Source organism: Camelina sativa, chromosome 13 (assembly GCF_030686135.1).
Source record: "Camelina sativa cultivar CO46 ecotype springtype chromosome 13, ASM3068613v1".
NCBI classification, from domain to species: domain Eukaryota; kingdom Viridiplantae; phylum Streptophyta; class Magnoliopsida; order Brassicales; family Brassicaceae; genus Camelina; species Camelina sativa.
Window position 1 is genome coordinate 8,455,297 of NC_141892.1, and position 19,153 is coordinate 8,474,449.

Below are 19,153 nucleotides of genomic sequence, written 5' to 3' on the forward strand. Positions count from 1 at the left end.
TGTACGAGTGTGGAGTCTTTTGAAACCCATGATTGTAGACTGTAGTAGATATGCGTATGCCTCCCAAAAGCCTACCTTGAAATCTCAGTGTCACTAGTATAATGTTTTAAGAACACCAAAATCGAGAACAAGACCATAGTGGCTGGTCGAAAAAGAATTTAAAAAATGAAATGAAATGGAAGAGTTGTTTGTAACTAAATGTTTTGGCCAAGGGTGGTCCAACTCGAAGACTTGCTTTAGTTTCTAGTTTAGTACATTACATCATTGACAACAACAACAACAACAACAAAAATTAAATCAGTCAAACCAACGAGTGTTCTAAGCGCCAATATTGTACTTACGCTTTGAATGGGGCTTATCATAAACTTTGAAACAAAGGAAGAGATAATTTTAGTCGAATCATCTTTTAGATAAAAAAGTTCTTATGTGAGAAAAAAATTGGTAAGTGCTCGTCCAATTTTTGTATGTTGTGAAAAATAAATGCATCTTTATGTATAGAAAATACTTACACTCTAATAATTTTCGAGTCGTTGGTTCAATCATTCACATGAAATGTATAGTAGACGAAGACACCACATATTTATATCTTGTCGGAATGGAACATAAACATATACTTGCTATTTGTCACATTGCTATCTTTAAATGTCAGATAAGTTGCAATCAGAAGCGTTACGATATGAACAAACAACACACTCTAGCTATATACATTACACATTTAATGAATGAATATGCTAAGAAGTAAGAACAACTTTTAGTATTATTGACCTATTGAGTTATTGTGATGTATAATAGCTTAGAGCCGTACATAAATATCTTTCGTTTTTTAGGTTTGTCAAAAGTCAGAGTCAAGAGTTTTTGCATTACCTCGATAATTCAATCCTGCAAGCACACTTGCACACTTGACTACTTGCGTTAGATGAAGGAAACGGCCTTTGATACTTCTGAAAGTATGAAATCCACAGACTGCAATCATGTATATAGTCCTAACCTACTGACATGTTTTAGCTAAATCAGTAAACTAAACTTTTTTTTGCTAGACACCAAAACTTTTTAACTTTTTTTACTTTCATTATTATTTTTTACCACCGAATTGCGTAATTACCGTAGGGAGACTCGGAACCTTTATGGAACCGGTAATCCCGGTTAAAAGTTTCTTAAGCACAAGATTATAAAACAATGATTAAAAAAAAAAAGAGAGACAGAACAGAAACTTAAAAAGAGCACCAAAGCCAAAAACAAACCAAAGTAGAAGAAACTGACACCATTCTCTTTCTCTCTCTCTCTCTCTCTCTCTGTATCCAAAAAAGAGAAAACAAAAAAAAATCAAATCAAAGACCAAGCCAGTCGCCGGAAAATGCTGACGTGTATAGCTCGTTCAAAGCGAGCCGGCGATGAATCTTCGGGTCAACCCGACGATCCGGATTCCAAACACGCCAAATCTCTAACTTCTCAGGTAAATTAAAATAAACTCTTAACTAGCCTCCTCCTCCTCCTCCGTCTTCTCTCTTCTGATGGAGGGTATTTTCGTCAATTCAATCTCAGCTCAAAGACATGGCTCTGAAAGCTTCGGGAGCATACCGGCATTGTACACCGTGTACGGCGGCGCAGGGTCAGGGACAAGTGCAAGGACCGATCAGGAACAGTCCAACGTCGGTAAAGTCGGATTTCGAATCGGAGCAACGGTTCAAAATGCTTTACGGAAGATCAAACAGCTCGATCAACTCCACGGCGGCTGAGGCGGCGCAACAACAGCAGCCTAGGGTATGGGGAAAAGAGATGGAAGCGAGACTAAAAGGGATATCTAGCGGAGAAGCGACACCGAAATCAGCGAGTGGGAGGAACCGGGTCGACCCGATAGTGTTTGTTGAAGAGAAAGAGCCAAAAGAATGGGTTGCTCAGGTAGAGCCAGGGGTTCTCATTACCTTCGTTTCTCTTCCCGGCGGTGGTAATGATCTCAAACGGATACGTTTCAGGTACGTTACTTTAATTACTCTCTTTATATCTCTACGGTTATGATTCTTTTGTTGACTCTGTTCGTTTTTGATCCTACGGTTAGTTTTTACTTTTGCTTCGTCGTTGCCTCGTTTTTTTTTTTCCCTTTAAAGAATTTAGCACGTTTGTTTTGGTCGTGATTTTGTGAAAATGTTCCGAAAATGCTTGATTCTTAGGAACACTGAACTCAATCTGATTTTTAAAACATATATATAAAATCAGTGCAATCTGAAAATCTTTGAATGATATTCTCTAAATATATATATATATATATATATATATATATATTATATCGAAATTTAGCGTAGATAATGTTTTACGAGTATGATTTTTTTTTGTTTTGTGGAGTTCAATGTCTAGGCAACATATGTTGATAATAGCTAAAATTCTAGATCATACGAATCTAGTAACAATCATGCCATGTCTTTTTGTAGAAATGTACTTATTTTTCTTTTCTTTTTTTCTTTTTAAGAATACAAAATAGTATAGTATCTCGATTTCACGATTAGAAGACATGGCCCAAACTAGGTTTTCCGTTTTTTTTTCTTCTCCTTCTCCTCTTTTGGTTTGATCTTGATTCAAGTTTTATTTAAGGTTTTTAAGCTATTCTAAAATTAAAAAGGTGTTTTTTTATTTTAATTTGATTGAGTTTGGAATATGTATGTTTTTACGTAGGGGAATATAAAACAAGATAGTTAGCATTTAAATTGAGTAAAAATCGTCACAGGTAGTTTTGGTTTATTTCTAAACTACAAAGTTAGGACAGTAAGTAAAACGTATTACCTCAGGTAAAAAAAAGTTAAAATGATGCACCCAAAACTGGAGTGTTAAAACTATAGAAGAAGGGGTAATTTGTGGGTGTGAAAATGGGGAAAAAGTTGGTAAAAAAAACAGAGAATGGGACCAGAGTTGTCGACTGTAACGCTTCACGCCTAATGACTAATGAGAAGCGAAGGCCGTAAAGGTCCAAAAAGCAAAATATATATTGGGGTGTTCCCCTTTTTAAAGTGCTTTCCTTGGGTCATCTCTTCTCATTCTGTCTCTTTTTTTTTTTTTTTGCTTTTCTAATCATTTTTTATTTCCTCTTTTTGTTTTCTTCAATATCAATAATTTCCAGTTCACAATGAAAAACTTTGAGACTTCTCTCTTTAAATTTGATTTTTAAACATAAATGAAATCACTCTAGAATGGTGTCACTAATAAGTTTGCCAAAACTTGATTCTTTATGGAGTTGGTAGATGCTACATATGTTTTCTTTGTTTAATTTAGTTCAATCAAACATTCCAAAATCATTGTTTGGGTTCATTTATATTATTTTAATCATTTTCACCAATACCATTTCTTAACGTTTTCTTCTACTATTAAAATATAAAAATCTTGTTTTATTGAGCCCATGAGTGCCTTATTCTCCGCGTCTTTGTCCTGTTTATCACATTATTGATGTTGTTGGAGAGCAGCATAGGAAAGAATAGTTCTTCTCATTATTCCAAAAGACATAGTAGTCTAAATTATTCTTAAAGACCAAAAATAAAACAAAGCAAATAGCTTTTAGCCTTCAGCACAGTTTCGTTCACTCCTATGTCGCCTATTGATAACGACATGACACATTTCAACGTATTTTGTCTCCTCCTTCCTTCGATTCTTTGTCTTCTTTCGTATCATTAATCACACTTCTTCAACTTCTATCACTTACTGTCTGTTTTTTTTGTTTTGTCAAAACCTTCTTTTTGGTCTCTTATGTGATCATAAAGGCTTTCGTTTAGTTTACAAATTTAATGTTATCTTTTCAATCCCTTGATTAGGTTGAGTCCTAACAGTCCTCTGGTACATGTGTTTCTTCTTCTTTTGTTTAGTTCTGGTTTTGGTAAACAAAAACAAATGAGTTAATATAACTTTTGGAGAAATATAATTAAACAAAAAAAAAATTGAGTTTGCTTTGAGAAATTCTCTCCTACCCACCCACCTCCCACATTATTTTTTCTTTTACTGTGTAGAGCACAATCATATCTCCTAATTATTAGCTTTGACCATTGTTGTCGCTATTTCTTCCTCCATGATTCTTTTGTTTTCTTTATATCTACGAAATTTTGATTGATTATAGTACTATTACCCGGCCATTAAACTAACTATTTTTTTTCTTATAAGAAAAAGATCCAATCAATATTCAAAAGGTTGGATCTGTGTCTCTTGTTTTCAACTCTCTTTTCTAGCCCTTAGCCTATGTATTCAATTTGTCAAAAGGTTTATTGAATTAGCTGTTTTTATTTTGTCAAATCTCCCTTTAATCCACCTTCGTTAGTGTGCCCACTTTGGTCCTCTGGTCCTGGTTTAAAAGTTACTTCTTTTACTAATATTTTTTCTTATTTAACTTAGAATCTCATGTGTCAGAAAATCTAAGTGAGCCAAGGTGACTTACATTATAGGGAACTTTTAGGTTTAGCTGGTAAAAATAATTACCGGGGTTAATCTGACAATTTACTTTTACGATGACATTTTTTAAAATCACCCCTTAACTTTGGTTTTTCAATGTTTCATCTTTTGCTCTTTGACTGCTGTACTCTTAGATCATCATGACCTTTTCCTAGTAGCATTTTGAAGAAAAATTAGACATGCTTCCAAAATGTAATCGTCTCACTTGTGTTTTTGGATTTGTCTTTGATTAGCCGAGACATGTTCAACAAGTTACAAGCTCAACGATGGTGGGCAGATAACTATGACAAAGTAATGGAACTTTACAATGTTCAAAAACTAAGCCGCCAAGCTTTCCCGCTTCCCACGCCACCTAGATCCGAAGACGTGGTAATTAGCTTTTCTCACTATATCAGGTTGACAAACTAAACCCGTGATTAGTCACTAATTCCTCTGGACATCTTTTTGCTTAGAATGCGAAAGTGGAGTTCCATCCAGAGGACACTCCCGCAACACCACCTCTAAACAAAGAACGGTTGCCTCGTAACATCCATCGTCCAGCTGGATTGGCGGCTTACTCATCCTCGGATTCACTAGACCATAACTCAATGCAGAGCCAGCAGTTTTATGACTCTGGTCTACTCAACTCAACTCCTAAAGTTTCAAGCATCAGTGGAGCCAAGACAGAGACTTCTTCCATGGATGCTTCCATAAGAAGCAGCTCCTCGAGAGATGCAGACCGGTCAGAGGAAATGTCGGTAAGCAATGCGAGTGATGCCGACAACGAATGGGTGGAGCAAGATGAGCCTGGCGTTTATATCACCATTAAAGTATTACCTGGTGGGAAAAGAGAGCTTAGAAGAGTCAGATTCAGGTAATTACAAAAAAAAAACTTCCTTAACATTGTTTCAAAACCCGGCTTAATTACAAGTGTAACATCACTCAAAAAAACTGTGTTTTCTTTTGGCATTGCAGCCGGGAAAGATTTGGAGAGATGCACGCGAGACTGTGGTGGGAAGAGAACAGGGCAAGGATACATGAACAATACTTGTGATCGTCGTCTAGATGCATCAAAAGGGTTTTGTGTTTATTATTTATTTCTCATTCTCTGGTATACCGTTTTTTTTTTTTCTAGCTCAAGTAAATACTTCCACAGGTACTTCTTGTGCCCTCTATGAAATGAATCTCAAATATCAATTGTGGAATATGTTTTAAGGAGGCTTTCTTATCTACTTTCTTAAAAAAAAAAATTTGCAAAAGCTTGGAAATCATATAATGTTTGTCTTTCTGTTCTTCAAGTTTTAGTATTTAAGGCTCATCGATGGGTTTTATAAATTACCAGCGAGCGTTTGATAACTAACGAAATAGCTAGTGTCGTCTGTATGATCAAAAGCTTAAGATAGAAAAGTATTTTATTGTCCAATGTTGTTTTCATACTGTTTGGGTCAAAAGACTCCAAAACCAACTTGACGGACCAAGAGGGGGGAATACAAAACCGAACGAAACGTATCAGTAAAAGTGTAGTTTTATTTCCTATCAGTAAAATATAAATTGACACCAAAAATACTATACCCTTTTCCCGCTCGTTTGATGCTACTACTTGTACTTATAAAACGATAAGCCCAAATAATAAAGGCCCACCGGAAAACCGGAACACTAGCCTAGGGCTCGGTTTTATATTTCTTCTATAAGACTAAGAGGATGGAATTTCTTCGAATCCAAGCTTTGGAATCTTGCTGCGGGGTTTTTCCTTCTCGGCTGAGGTACGACGGGGTTTCTTATCTCTCTTCTAACTATATCTCCCCTTTTTCCTATCGATCTGTTTCTCTCACAGTAGTTCCACCTTTTCCCATGGATATATTCTTGGGCTTTCCCCGCGTTAATCTGACCTATATATATATATTTTTTTCTTCTTCTTCTTAACAGCCAATGATTTAGTTCGGAAAATCTGATTTTGGTGTTTCTAATGATTTGATTTTCATGAAAAAATTTCCGAATTTATCACTCTGTTTCTGTTGATTTGATAGCTTGTTGGCGTGATTTTTCCTTTTAACCAGTGATTTAGGTGATTTGTTTTTTTTTTTTTTTTTATGTTTTTGTAGAAAACAAAACATGAAAAATATGGATGTAGCAATCACTGAGCCACCTCCCCAAATCAGAATTCTTGTTGAGAATATTGCACAGATGGTTTCCAAACTGGGCGTGGAGGTGGAGAAGAAGAAGAAGGTCTTGCTCTAGAAAAGGGAAGCAAGTGAAGCCAAGGATTCGGACCCAAAATTTCAAAAGTCTATTTAACTTAAAAATCTGTTGAACAAAAGACCTTTTTTTTTAAGTATATGTATAAAGATTTTTTTATTTACATGTAAAAATCTTTTCATTTGTAGGATATGTAAAAAACCTTTAAAAAGTTGTAGCCTTTTATATAAAACCTATAACTTTTGTCATAGGTGAAAACGACACATTTTTAAAATTTTGGGTAGAGCCTTCACTAATGTTGGGCCGGCACTATCCAAGATACTTCTTGAGAAGTCCAAACCACCCTTTTCACGCATTATACCAGCTCAAGCTTACTGAATACCGTGCTCGTTTTCGGAATCAAGAAGATGGATCAGCTCAGAATGTCCAACCTCCTGATGCTCCAGCTACTGATGAGTCTGTTCGTGTTGTTATCGTTCCTCCATTATCGGCCCTGCGTCACCCTCTAGCACCTCACAGATTTTCATTGAAACCTCCCCAAGGCATCACGCTCTTGGAACTTGCTACTATTAAGCACACAGCTCAGTTTGTGGCTCGGTATGGCATGTTTTTTTTGGCAGAGTTGGTGAAGAGGGTGACTATGAACCCTCGTTTTGAGTTTATCAAGGAAACTGATGCCAGGCGTGATTATTTCACACACCTCGTTGTTGCGTATACTAGAGTATTAAATCGTTCCCAAATACAGAGCGAGAGGGGTGCTGCTTATATGCAAACCCTTCTTGGTGGTTTTTTCGAAAGGGTGGCTGGGATTCTTCATGTGCCTGCTTTTGTGGGTTGTGTTGACTATTTTGCTTACATGGAGAATACAGATTCTTCTTCTCACGTGCCACCACTTGAACACCTTTCAACGTTGTCGCTAATCCCACCGCCACAAACCCATCCTGATATGCCTGTAAGACCTCCACCGGGACCTAGTGGTCAGCTTCCACCCCCTTGTATGGACGAGTCGAATCATCCGGTAACGTTTTCTCCCCACTCATATATTTTAATGTTTCCTATGATTATTTTTTCATGACTTTGATTTGGTTTTTAATGTTTTCTTATATATGTTTTTCTCGGTGTAGACAAAGTTGTCCACTTCAACACAGAGTCGTTTCCAGCCGGGGCAAAACATTTCAAACCAAGCAAATCCAAGCACTGTAAAAATCTTCAAGCCACGTCCAGATGTCCACATTCTCATTGAGAAAACGGCACTTTTAGTTTCCCAGGAGGGGTTGGAGTTTGAGAGGCTGGTCAGGACTATAATGTGGGTGATACGAGATTCGGCTTCTTGAGGAGCTCACACCCTTGTCACGCAATTTACCAGCAGAAGCTTACTGAATACCGTGAGTATGTAGGTAATCATCCACTACCCGATCATAGGCCTCCTCCATCCAAGGTTAGGATGAATCCTCCAGGACCTTGCTGTATTGATATGATTACACCTCCTGAAGGGACGACGCTCAAGGAACTTGGTGTCATGAAGCTCACAGCGCAGTTTGTGGCGCGGTATGGGTTGTATTTTTCGTCCAAATTGATGAAGGACCCTCGATTTGAGTTTATGTGGAAAAGTGATGATCCTAGGAGCTTTTGTTTAACTCAGCTTGTTTTTGTGTATGCCCGAGTATTTATGCATTGCCAAGAGATGAGCAAGAAGGGTGCTTTAATGGAGACTGTCCTTGACGGTTTTCTCGAGCTTCTTCGATTTCAAAAGCGAGATCCATACTCTTGGAATGCTTTGGTGTTTGGTGTTGACTATTTCTCTCTCATGGAGTGTGATGATGAGTCTGATGAGGAACCAGAGCCAAGGAGACAAAAATTGGACATGTCGGACCTGATTCTTGCCGCCGGTAAATTATTTTTGCTGTCTTTTTTTTTTTCTAATTTATTTCTGACTTCAGCTGTATCTAAATTATACATTTTTAGGTCAGGAGATCGATCCCTATTCGAGAAAATAAAGAGAAGTTAAGTGGAAAAGAAAGCTTGGCACTTAAAAGAAGAGCAACTGGTGGTGACTTCACTTGCACAGAGCAGCACTGTCTTTGTTTGTGAGATTGCCGAATTGCTTTTCAAACTGCCAAACCCTTTCTTCTTCTTTTTTATTTTATTTTTTTATTTAGTAATTAATCTTAAAACATATGTCTGTTTTATGTGATTCTCATCTTCTGTCTCTATTGTCGTAAAACTCTCTCTCTTGTATTGAATTTGACATAACTTAGCGTACATTATCCTACATTATCTTTACTTGATTTTGTGGAACGTTTCCACTGATTGTACGAGTTAGTACCAAGCTGGTGGAACTAACTTCCATCACACCAATTTTTTCATTATAATGTTAAGAATTATTCGTCATTCACAAATTATACATCCTATTCAATAAGAGCACTACAAGAAATTTGCCTATTGTTAGCACATGAAAAAACGCTATTTTATCGTTTTGATAGCGATTTCGTAAACGTTGTCTTTGCGAAAACTGTGTTATAGTTTTCTGCTATTAATGCTCATATTTCTTCTAGTGGAGACTCGATTTGTTTTGAATGAAAGCTTATGTAATAACAACAACAACAAAGATTTCACTTGTGGAATATTTTAAAGGAGGCTTTCTTATTTACTTACTTAAAAAAAAAAAAAAATTGTAAAAGCTTGGAATTTATATAATGTTGTCTTTCTGGTCTTCAAGTTTTAGTATTTAAGGCTCATCGATGGGTTTTATAAATTACCAGCGAGCGTTTGATAACTAACGAAATAGCTAGTGTCGTCTGTATGATCAAAAAGCTTAAGATAGAAAAGTAATTTATTGTCCAATGTTGTTTCTTACTGTTTGGGTCAAAAGACTCCAAAACCAACCTGACGGACCAGTAAAACTGTAGTTTTATTTCTTTTCTACTCACACGCCTGTGGCCTGACATGGCGTGTATTAATTACGGTTGTTATGTTGAACTTGAAACCTACAATTTTGTTAGAGAAGTGCATAATTTCGCATGTCATTGCGCCTCCAAATCCATATCGATGACTCTCTGTTTGAGATGTAGACAAATAAAAATAAGGTCAAGATTAACTATAACATCCATTTTAGAATATAATTTTTTTTTCTTCTTTCGATTAAAAGATATCTTAAGCCAAAATTCAACTGGTTTAGTAGAGTTGGCTTTGTAATGGCATTTGAAATTCTATTTTTCACATTGTTTGTTCCATTTTGTTTTTGTGTAAATATGTATTAGTTATCTTATCTCTACATATATATAACATTTATATATTTGTCTACTACCGAAAAAAAAACAATTATTGGGCTAAGATATATGTTAAATTTATATTTGATCTAATTAAAGGAAAAGGAAATCTTGTAAAGAATAGGAAAGACTCTTATGTATAAATAAATACACTTACTTGTTACAATGTCAAAGAGAGAAACCATAAACAGCCTTTTGTGAAATCTCTCATCAAATTCATTTCCTTCGTCTCCGTTATATTCGTAAGTAAGATCCTGTTGTGATATCTCTATATACATAATAAAATCCATACGAAAACTGTTTATGTTCGATCGGTACATAATAATCTAATATTAACTCTAGCTAGCTCTTCTGATTTTGCAGGCACCGAGTTTCATCATGGACAGCTGTAACAAAATAGTCGTCTTCTTTTTGGTCGCGCTTACGGCAATTCTGATCGACGACTACTACTACAAGAATTCCTACGTAGTCGTGGTAGAACAAAACTGTTGCTTAAACGTTGGCTTAAACTACGGCCCCCTCGGAAACAACCCCCCATCTCCGTTCAAAGTTATCAGACGATTCGAGTCAGTAGGGAATACCAAATTCCTAATCTTCGACCCGATCACTAAGGTTCTTAACGCCTTACGTGGCCAACATCATATTAAAGTCATCGTAGGTGCTAAGGACTGCTCTTGCCGAGAGCGAAGAAGCTGTTGAGAACTGGTTCTCGACCAACATCGAGCCACACTTAGCTGACGTCAAGTGGTGCAGGGACTCCCAAGAGGCCAAACAGTAGCATTGAAGGGTATTTAGCGCGTCGTTTAACGAAAATGAGAAACCAAAAGGCACTGAACAAAACTCTAGGTTGTACTATCCTACTTACTAATATGAAGCCTATCTGCAACATGTTTTGATTTATTAGGTTCTTTTAGAATTTCATTAAGTTTTAACGCTCTGTTAGTTGTAATAGAGTGTGACAATAATAAGTCTATTTTATAGGATTTCTTTTTTCTTTTGATAATGAGATCTTGATGTGTTTTGCAAAATAAAACTTCGGACCTTTGGGATCATTGATATTCTCAGAGTTGCAACGCAACACAATGCAGCCTCACAGATAGTTAAAGTGTTTTTATATGTGTGAACCAAAAAGAATCTTCAAAAGTATTTTCAGATTACTACAGCTTCGATCTGTCTTCGACCATATTGATAATAATTATACTATAGCTCCACATGCTTTTAATAGCTCATACACACAAGTCAGGAGGATTCTCTGGTGTGGTGTTGCATGGTTTTCTTCCCAAGTTGGGTCTAAGAGTTCTCATGGGATATAACTGGACCAATTAGCCTCTTCCTGTGTTAAACTCTGTTTTAGTCTTCGAGCTGGATTTGGAAGTTAAAATATGTGCGAACATCTATTTTAGACCCTCTTTATTGTCTCAAAATTGTAACACAAACACAATATGCAGTCTCATATTCCAAAAAACAAAGCAACCATACCATTCTTATAAGGATCAAGTAATTGAAAGAAACAACTTCATTTGTGAAACCCATCGAAAAGGAGAAATCAATGAAGCTGCAATTGGTCTTCGACCCTGAAGATAGCTCCACATTGTTTTAACTGGTTTATACAATCTTGGTCTTGCCTCAAACATTTCTTTGTTCCATATCAAAATAACTGTTGATATTTTTATTTTCTGGATATTGATACAGGAACAGGACACCCCCTAATCAAATGATGTGTTGTCTTTTTTTTTTTTTGTTCACTCGCTCCCTAGTTTGAAACAATATATAAACAAGTGTTATGGATCGATTAATTTTGTTTAACACTAATAAAGTGTGTTTATTTTTTTGGATAATGCTGAGTTCTGTGAAAATTTCAAATGCCGTTCATATGAAGTTGTAAACATCAATACATAGTTCTATATAATTATTTTTGAAAAAATATATTAGATTATATATATTTTAAACATCAATTATATTGGAGATGCTCCTAAAGCTAATTTTTACACAAAATTTTAAAATTTATGAATGCTTGCATAATTTCATAGATAGAATTTTCCATTAAGTTTTAGTCAATTCTAGATATTTTCCAGTTTAATTATAAAAAGGCATTGCATCTAGACACACAAAAAAAAAGGCAGTTCTAATTGGTAAAAAGGGAAAAAACCAAATTTGTAATTAGATATGTAACTAAATAACGTCAGGAAAAGAAAGAATCGAGTAAAGTGATATCAAATAAAATGGAATATCGCCCATAATAAACAAAATTAAAGAAGCAACTGTACAATTTAAATAAATGGAATATGTGTGTGTATATAATATAATAAACCTACAACCTGCAAGGCTACAACCTACGTTTTGCAACAAAACAAAGAAGATAAACAAGTTTGGCTCCTTGGTCGATCCGTTTGTTCATATATATATATATATATATATATATATATGTTATTTTGGTTAAACAAAATTGGTGATCTTTAGCTCTCAACTGATTCTGCAGATACGAGAGCTAGTTGCGGTATGAGGTGTGTTATATTATTGGTCTTTCTACTGCTCTCGTGCACGGCCGTTCTGCTCTCTTGCACAGCAGTTCTGCTCAAACACAACAAGGACGGTTCCAATAATGTATCAGCAACAAACATCGGCTTAAACTATGGTCTCCTTGGAGACAACCTCCCGTCTCCAGCCAATGTAGTCAGCCTTTACAAGTCCATAGGCATCACTAAAATCAGAATCTTCGACCCAAACACTGAGGTTCTTAACGCCTTACGCAGCCACCAAGATATTGGAGTCACCGTAGGCATCAAGGACCAAGACTTGGCTGCTCTTGCTGCCAGCGAAGATGCTGTTAAGCACTGGTTTGCAACCAACATCGAGCCTTACTTAACAGACGTCAACATCACGTTCATTACCGTTGGCAACGAAGTCATCCCCGGAGAAATTGGTCCTCAAGTGCTTCCCGTCATGCGGTCTTTCACAAACCTAGTCAAGTCGAGGAATCTTCAAATCTTGATAAGCACCGTGGTGGCTATGTCGAACCTGGGAAAGTCGTACCCACCTTCCGTAGGAAAGTTCACTCCCCAAGCGTGTGAACAACTTGTCCCCGTTCTGAAGTTCTTGTCTCTAACGAATACACCAATACTCGTCAACATCTACCCTTACTTCGCCTACGCGTCAAATCCTCTTAACATCAGCCTCGATTATGCCACCTTCAACACCAAAGATGTTGTGGTCAAGGACGGGCCAATGCAGTATTCAAACCTCTTTGATGCTATTTTCGACGCTTTCGTGTGGGCAATGGAGAAAGAAGGGGTGAAAAATTTATCCATGGTTGTGTCAGAGACCGGATGGCCTTCAGCCGGTAATGGATACTTGACAACACCAGACATCGCTGCTAGGTACAACGGAAATTTTATCAAACATGTTGAAAGCGGTAAAGGGACACCGAAGAGGCCAAACTGTAGCATTGAAGGATTTTTGTTCGCGACGTTTAACGAGAATCAGAAACCAGCTGGAACTGAACAGAATTTTGGATTGTACAATCCTACTGATATGAAGCCTATCTACAAGTTGTTTTGATTTTTAGATTCGTCTTGTTTAGTTATATTAGCTCTAACAGTGTTTCTTTAGTTTTTGTTTAAAGGGCCCTTTTTTATTAACGCTCTTATATAACACTTAAATTTCATATGTTGTATGATATTCTTTTCTTATAAAAGTCTTTTACTAGTTATAAAAAAAACATGCTATTAGCTACGGACAAGTAAATTGGTGATCAGCTATATAATGTGTTGTTAAACGTTTAAAAGAAAACACATCAATTTAGTTTGAAATAATACAATTAGCAATGGATTGAATTTGTTTTCACTAAAGTGAATAATCACGCAAATTAGCAACAGAGTTTCATTAGCGAAGTGTCGTCTTGTGCTGGTGGTATTCAACTATTAACCATCCGGTGTTTTCACTTCATATTTTGTCTGTGGTGTATGAAAAAAGTGAAGCCGGCGAAATACCAATACAATACAGAAATCATAAAATAAATTAGGAAACCTATCTCAGACTCAAATGTGTACAATTTCTCTCTTCAAGGGTTTGGGTTTGGGTTTAGGGATTTCAAGACCAAGTTTACTACTCAATAAATATGTGGTTTTCCGATTGAAGGGGAAATCAATTGGCCTCAATAAAACTTTCTTTGCAGGATTTTTTTTCTTTAATTTTTGAAATCAACCACGTCACCCAAAGCACAACGATGATAGGTTCAGTGAACAATGAATCTCTGTTCCACAACTTGGCGAATTACATTACAAAAAGAAAAAAGAAAAGAAAAACCCTTGAGAAAATCCTTAGTTATCATATGCGGTAACCAGATGAACCTGATATCTTCTCGATTAGACACATGTTTGCGGGTAACAGTCCTTGGTTTAGTGACCATATTTCTGGAACTCCCACTCACTGTTATCTGTTAAAAAAACTCGGCAAAATTAACAAAGAAACCAAAAACTGCAAACTAGTCAAAGAAGCTTTAAACAGAGAAACACTTACCTAATGGACAAACTTGACGAGTCTTTAGCCACCTGCTGATGCAGTGAAAGTGGAAGGCATGATTGCAAACCCCTGAAAAGTACCCACATAAGGCGGCTTTAGTTAGAAAAGGCATTATCCATCATATGTAGTTCGACTTGGTTGTCCAAAATACACATTATAGAATCACACAATCACATATCTTAAATGAAAACTTCCTACTTTCTCAAACACTTCCAGAGCAGGATCAATAGAGAATGCAGAGATACATAATGCAGTGATTTTGGTCATTCTATAAGTTTCTAATTCATCCTCAATAATACAACCCAATGCAAGACATTAAAAGCATGCGAACACAATAAATAGTATCTGATCTCTCTCCACAAAATCTTTAAAACACCATAAATTTTAATAAACCGTACTAATCATTGAACAATTTAGATTGCTGCAAAACAAGAATAGGGTTCTCTCCTTTCAAATAAAGCAAAGACATGCTACCAAATAAGCAAAACTCAATGGCAACATCAAACATACACACTCTGAGATTCTAGAATGGTTTCACATAATACTAATTCTCATACAATCACAATAGCTACAACTGGTAAACCCAATCAAGTCTCGAAACAGAACGCAAAGATTACAATCAAGATCATAGAAGAAACAAGACTTACCCCAAGCAACGGTGCATTCCTCACTAGTAGCACTGGCCTGATTAGCTTGACACTCGATGCCTAACAACAACAACCAAAACACACAATAACAAAGTAAGCAAGCCAAAACATTAGCAAATCTACGGATCATCAAAACATCATCGTTACAAATTCCTCAAATCAATCGATTGTTCTTTCACTTACAGAGATCCATGATGTGGTTTCTGCAGATCGCACAGTTGTCAACAACGATATCTGAAACCAAAAAGAAAAAGATCAATCAAAAACTCGACCTAACCAAAATTTACATCGTAAAAACAAACATCGAAGGATACGATAAAGGATTGTTGCGGTTACCCCAAGCCCAGAGAGAAACGGCGCTCCACTTTTTGATTTCGAATCGCTTAGGTTTCTTTGTGGAAGACGAAGCGCTACCAGAGGCTCCTCCGGCAGGAATCATAGGAACGTCGGAGTCAAGAGTTGCCATTAAACCCGATCGGAAAGGAAAATTTGAAACCCTAGAAAAGCCGAAGAACAAACTCAACGATTGAGAGAGAGCTCGCTGGGTTCTTTTTTCTTGTAGAGAGGACGGAAGAAGAAGAAGCAAGAGAAAGATTAATTAATAAAGCTGCGCTGGGCTTTGCCTATATATATTAGTGGGCCTTCGTTAGAAATTTATTATTTTCCGTAATTTTCCATTAAGTCGGTTAAAATATCTAAGATTTTCTCTTTTTATTATCCAAACAAATTTTGATTTTTTAATTGTAATACTAATTAAATATTTCAATAACATTATGGAAAGATATCTAATTTTGTAACATACTTCTTTTCTATGTATCCCCAGAAAAATTAACAAAAAGCTATATATATACTTTTTTCTTCTTCGAGTAAATATGTGTCAATAGGGTGAAAAGTTGAAAACAATCCCCTAGGTTTATCATATATATGATTTTTTACAACAAGAGCAATGACCATCAAGATACTTAACCATTAATTAAGACTGCAAATCACGAATGCAGAATGTGGAACAAAACACTAAGCCATAATGGTGAAAAATCACTTTTTGTGAACAACGTTGCTTACAAGTGGTGCAAACAGGCCGAGACATATGATGATTGTTGGGCAGAACACGTAGCTCTTTGCTGAAGAAGAACCACGATGAACCGGGCTTCATGTATAAGTCCTTTCCGATTAAGCATTTTATGTGTAGGGTGACACAACATGACTCATCACATATATAAAATCGTTGTCTTGGAAGTATTTGTTTCTCGCAAACTTCACACCAATACGTCGGGACGATACTTGTCTCCTTCCCATCTGAAAGAGTGAGTATATGCTCATCATGCTTATACCTTACGTATTGAGGTAAAGTAGCACATTTGAAACACAAAGCAAAGTCACACTCAATACAATTGAATGTTTCATTTGTAATATGAGGTTCTGATAACTCTTTGCAAACTGAACATGGTCTCCGCTCCCCTGGTTTGGATGTAAGGAATAAGGGATGCATATGACTCTCATTGACCAATGGCTCAGAAATCACGGCGCACTGCACGTGTAGCTTAAAATATAAACACTCTTCTTCATCACATCTATAGAAGAAACCAGCTGTGCACAACCAAGGACAAGCTGAACATGATTTCGTAAGGTTCATAACACCGTTGTTTCCCCCCACTAGTGTGAGTAAATGAGGGTGTATCGGATGATGTACTTTGCGGAAAAAATTCGCACATGCTTCGTGGAGAATGAAATCGCATTGCATACATGAGTAGATATTACCGTAATATATTGGTGTGATGCATGCTTGACACTGTTTATTCTCGTCGTAATCTCTGCATGTGTTGTCATCAAGTCTCAAATGATGGTGTTGATGGCTAAAATGTTGTATGATTCCATCGCTTATCCTCACAAACGGTTCAACTTCTTCAATGTCTTCTTCTGGCTCTCCTTCAAGTTCTTTACCATCCCACACGTTTCTTTGTGTAGCACATCTTGAATGAACCCCATATGAACAACCGTCCTTGATGCAAGAATAGCCCCCGTAATCATTATCGATCTTTCTACGACAAACACCACAAGACCAATCTCCTTGGCCGAAACAAAGTGTAAAAGAGATACGATGGGGATGACGAGATATCCTTATGAGACGTGGTAAGCTGACACAACGTTGATGAACCACAAAGTCACAAGGAGGGCATATATAAAAAGGACAGCTTGTATGTGACAAGGCACAAACGCTGCAAGTTAAAGAAGTGTTTCTTGGAAACAGAGCAAGTGTATGCTCATGCCACTTGGGATAGTCTATAGACAAGACTCGTGGCTTCTCCACACAAGCTATATTCATAGCGTAATCGCAAGCAAAGCAATAGTAAAATATCCTCAAGAGATCTTCATCACAGCAATAACATTCCCTGGTTCCTTTCCCTTTCAACAAGACAAGCTGAAGAGAATGTTTTGGATGAAGAGGGTGTTTGATCTCAACTGAAGCCTTGTTATATTCTGTATGATTCTCGCCATTGCAGTTTCGGCAGCGGAAATGGAGTACAGCTTCTACTTCTCCTGGTAGCTTCAGTTTCTCCCAGTTTAATGGGAGACAGTCCCACATGTTATTGCTCCTCAACGAGACTTCTTCATCTACATGGAATCTTCCTTCTCTCAAACGTACTTCTACTTGAGGGCACAAAGAAATAAGCTTCTTCCCCTTTAAATTCATAGAGGCGACGAGGGACAATATTTGATGAATCAGTAATAAAAGCTCTGGCATCGGCTCTAGTGTGAGTACTTCCCGAAAGAGTGAACTGTACTCCGGATACGAATTTGTAGAGATGATCCGATGGTCGAAGTTTTGAGAAATGATTGTTATGACATCTCTTAAAGGCATTGGTTGTGAATCCAAATCCATAGAGTTGAATAGAGAGACTGTTTGAGTAACGAGTGACATGAGCTCCGACTCCGGCTTTGGCTGCGAGTTGAGATCCATTGAGATCACTAGAGAAATTATAAGAGCGATGTGTGAAACGATCTTCAAAATCTGATCTATCATCCAATACCTAGTGTCGATGAGAGGTAGTAACTGATGAGTAATGAGTGATATGAGCTTTGACTCGGGATCCTGTTTCGCTTTTGGCTTCGAGTACGTGACATTGACGACATTGGCTAATTGAGTAATAAGTGATAAGAGCTCTGAATCTGAATCCAGTGAGTAGGCGGAAGATAATATTTGAGTGGTGAGTGACATGAGCTCCGGCTGCTGTGGATCCGATTCAGTAGAGCTAATGAGAGAGATCATTCGAGTAATGAGTGACACGAACCGAGACTCCGCTCCCGAATCATCATCCGGTATAGAGTTGCCGAAATGTATTATTTGCTTGATGAGTGAAATGAGTTCCGACTCCGGTTTCGGCTGCGAATCCAAATCCATAGATTTGATGAGAGAGATTAGTTGACTAAAACGTGCTACGAACTTTGATGGCCGTAAATTCAATAACAAAGCCCACTCCGAAACCGAATCCTCATCGATAAAGAAAGATATCACTTGAGAAATGACTATCCCGAGCTCCGACTCCAAATCCATTGTGTGCTGCCCAAGGAAATGATTTGAGTGAGTATATAATAACCCCAAAACCGGAAAAAAAAAACAGAAAAAGAAACAAAAGGAGGTGATCGAGTATAACGACTTTGGTGTCCTCTGTATGTATCGGGGGGAGCTTTGTAAAATTCTTAAAATCAAATAACAAGTTGTCACGTTTACATAAAGTCAATGACTAGAGTGTTTTCTATATTACAACATACCAGTCTTGTTCGAAAAAGTCATTAGGAGTTAGTCGTTGGATAGATAGGTTGTGCCTAGCGTCTAGCCTATAAACAGGGGATTATTTGTAAATTAATCGAAGACTAATTTATCTATGGTTGATATAATAATAAATATGTAATTTTAAATACTATCTATTACCTGTCATTGGTAAGATCCGCAAGCAACAGAAGATATCACAGAAAACAAAATTAGAAAAATGTATTAGAACCGAAAACATACCCGTGTGGAAGAGGAGACCACTAGTAATTAATATGGTGTCATCTTAATTTTCTATTATTATTATTAAGTTATGAATTTGTGAGAAAACATTCTTCTTGTAATCAATC

General features: G+C 36.8%; 4 protein-coding genes across 4 annotated transcripts; 2 read left to right on the forward strand and 2 right to left on the reverse strand.

Annotated features, from left to right (window-relative positions):
- The first annotated feature begins 1,156 nt into the window (after window positions 1–1,156).
- LOC104736125 (protein Brevis radix-like 4) lies at window positions 1,157–5,627 on the forward strand. The gene is made up of 5 exons (XM_010456056.2): window positions 1,157–1,453; window positions 1,543–1,973; window positions 4,656–4,791; window positions 4,875–5,275; window positions 5,377–5,627. Exons 1-5 carry the CDS (start codon window positions 1,355–1,357, stop codon window positions 5,453–5,455), a joined length of 1,146 nt encoding a protein of 381 aa, XP_010454358.1. The 5' UTR covers window positions 1,157–1,354; the 3' UTR covers window positions 5,456–5,627.
- Window positions 5,628–11,667: 6,040 nt separating this feature from the next.
- LOC147929312 (putative glucan endo-1,3-beta-glucosidase BG4) lies at window positions 11,668–13,424 on the forward strand. The gene is made up of 2 exons (XM_087480030.1): window positions 11,668–11,710; window positions 12,433–13,424. Exons 1-2 carry the CDS (start codon window positions 11,704–11,706, stop codon window positions 13,422–13,424), a joined length of 999 nt encoding a protein of 332 aa, XP_087336156.1. The 5' UTR covers window positions 11,668–11,703.
- Window positions 13,425–14,029: 605 nt separating this feature from the next.
- On the reverse strand, window positions 14,030–15,657 carry LOC104736126 (RING-box protein 1a). Its single transcript, XM_010456057.3, has 5 exons — window positions 15,371–15,657; window positions 15,218–15,268; window positions 15,035–15,094; window positions 14,385–14,456; window positions 14,030–14,301 (listed from the first exon to the last, which is right to left on the reverse strand). Exons 1-5 carry the CDS (start codon window positions 15,498–15,500, stop codon window positions 14,264–14,266), a joined length of 351 nt encoding a protein of 116 aa, XP_010454359.1. The 5' UTR covers window positions 15,501–15,657; the 3' UTR covers window positions 14,030–14,263.
- Window positions 15,658–15,907: 250 nt separating this feature from the next.
- Window positions 15,908–18,783, reverse strand: LOC104736127 (uncharacterized). Its single transcript, XM_010456058.2, has one exon. It carries the CDS (start codon window positions 18,585–18,587, stop codon window positions 16,008–16,010), a length of 2,580 nt encoding a protein of 859 aa, XP_010454360.1. The 5' UTR covers window positions 18,588–18,783; the 3' UTR covers window positions 15,908–16,007.
- Window positions 18,784–19,153: the final 370 nt, after the last annotated feature.

Coding starts and splice junctions, on each gene's coding strand:
- LOC104736125 (XM_010456056.2), top strand. CDS start 1,355: ATGCTGACGTGTATAGCTCGTTCAAAGCGAGCCGGCGATGAATCTTCG. Junction 1,974..4,655: donor CTCAAACGGATACGTTTCAG/GTACGTTACTTT, acceptor GTCTTTGATTAG/CCGAGACATGTTCAACAAGT. Junction 4,792..4,874: donor CACCTAGATCCGAAGACGTG/GTAATTAGCTTT, acceptor CTTTTTGCTTAG/AATGCGAAAGTGGAGTTCCA.
- LOC104736126 (XM_010456057.3), bottom strand. CDS start 15,500: ATGGCAACTCTTGACTCCGACGTTCCTATGATTCCTGCCGGAGGAGCC. Junction 15,269..15,370: donor CGTTTCTCTCTGGGCTTGGG/GTAACCGCAACA, acceptor TTTTGGTTTCAG/ATATCGTTGTTGACAACTGT. Junction 14,302..14,384: donor TCGTCAAGTTTGTCCATTAG/GTAAGTGTTTCT, acceptor TTTTTTTAACAG/ATAACAGTGAGTGGGAGTTC.
- LOC104736127 (XM_010456058.2), bottom strand. CDS start 18,587: ATGGATTTGGAGTCGGAGCTCGGGATAGTCATTTCTCAAGTGATATCT.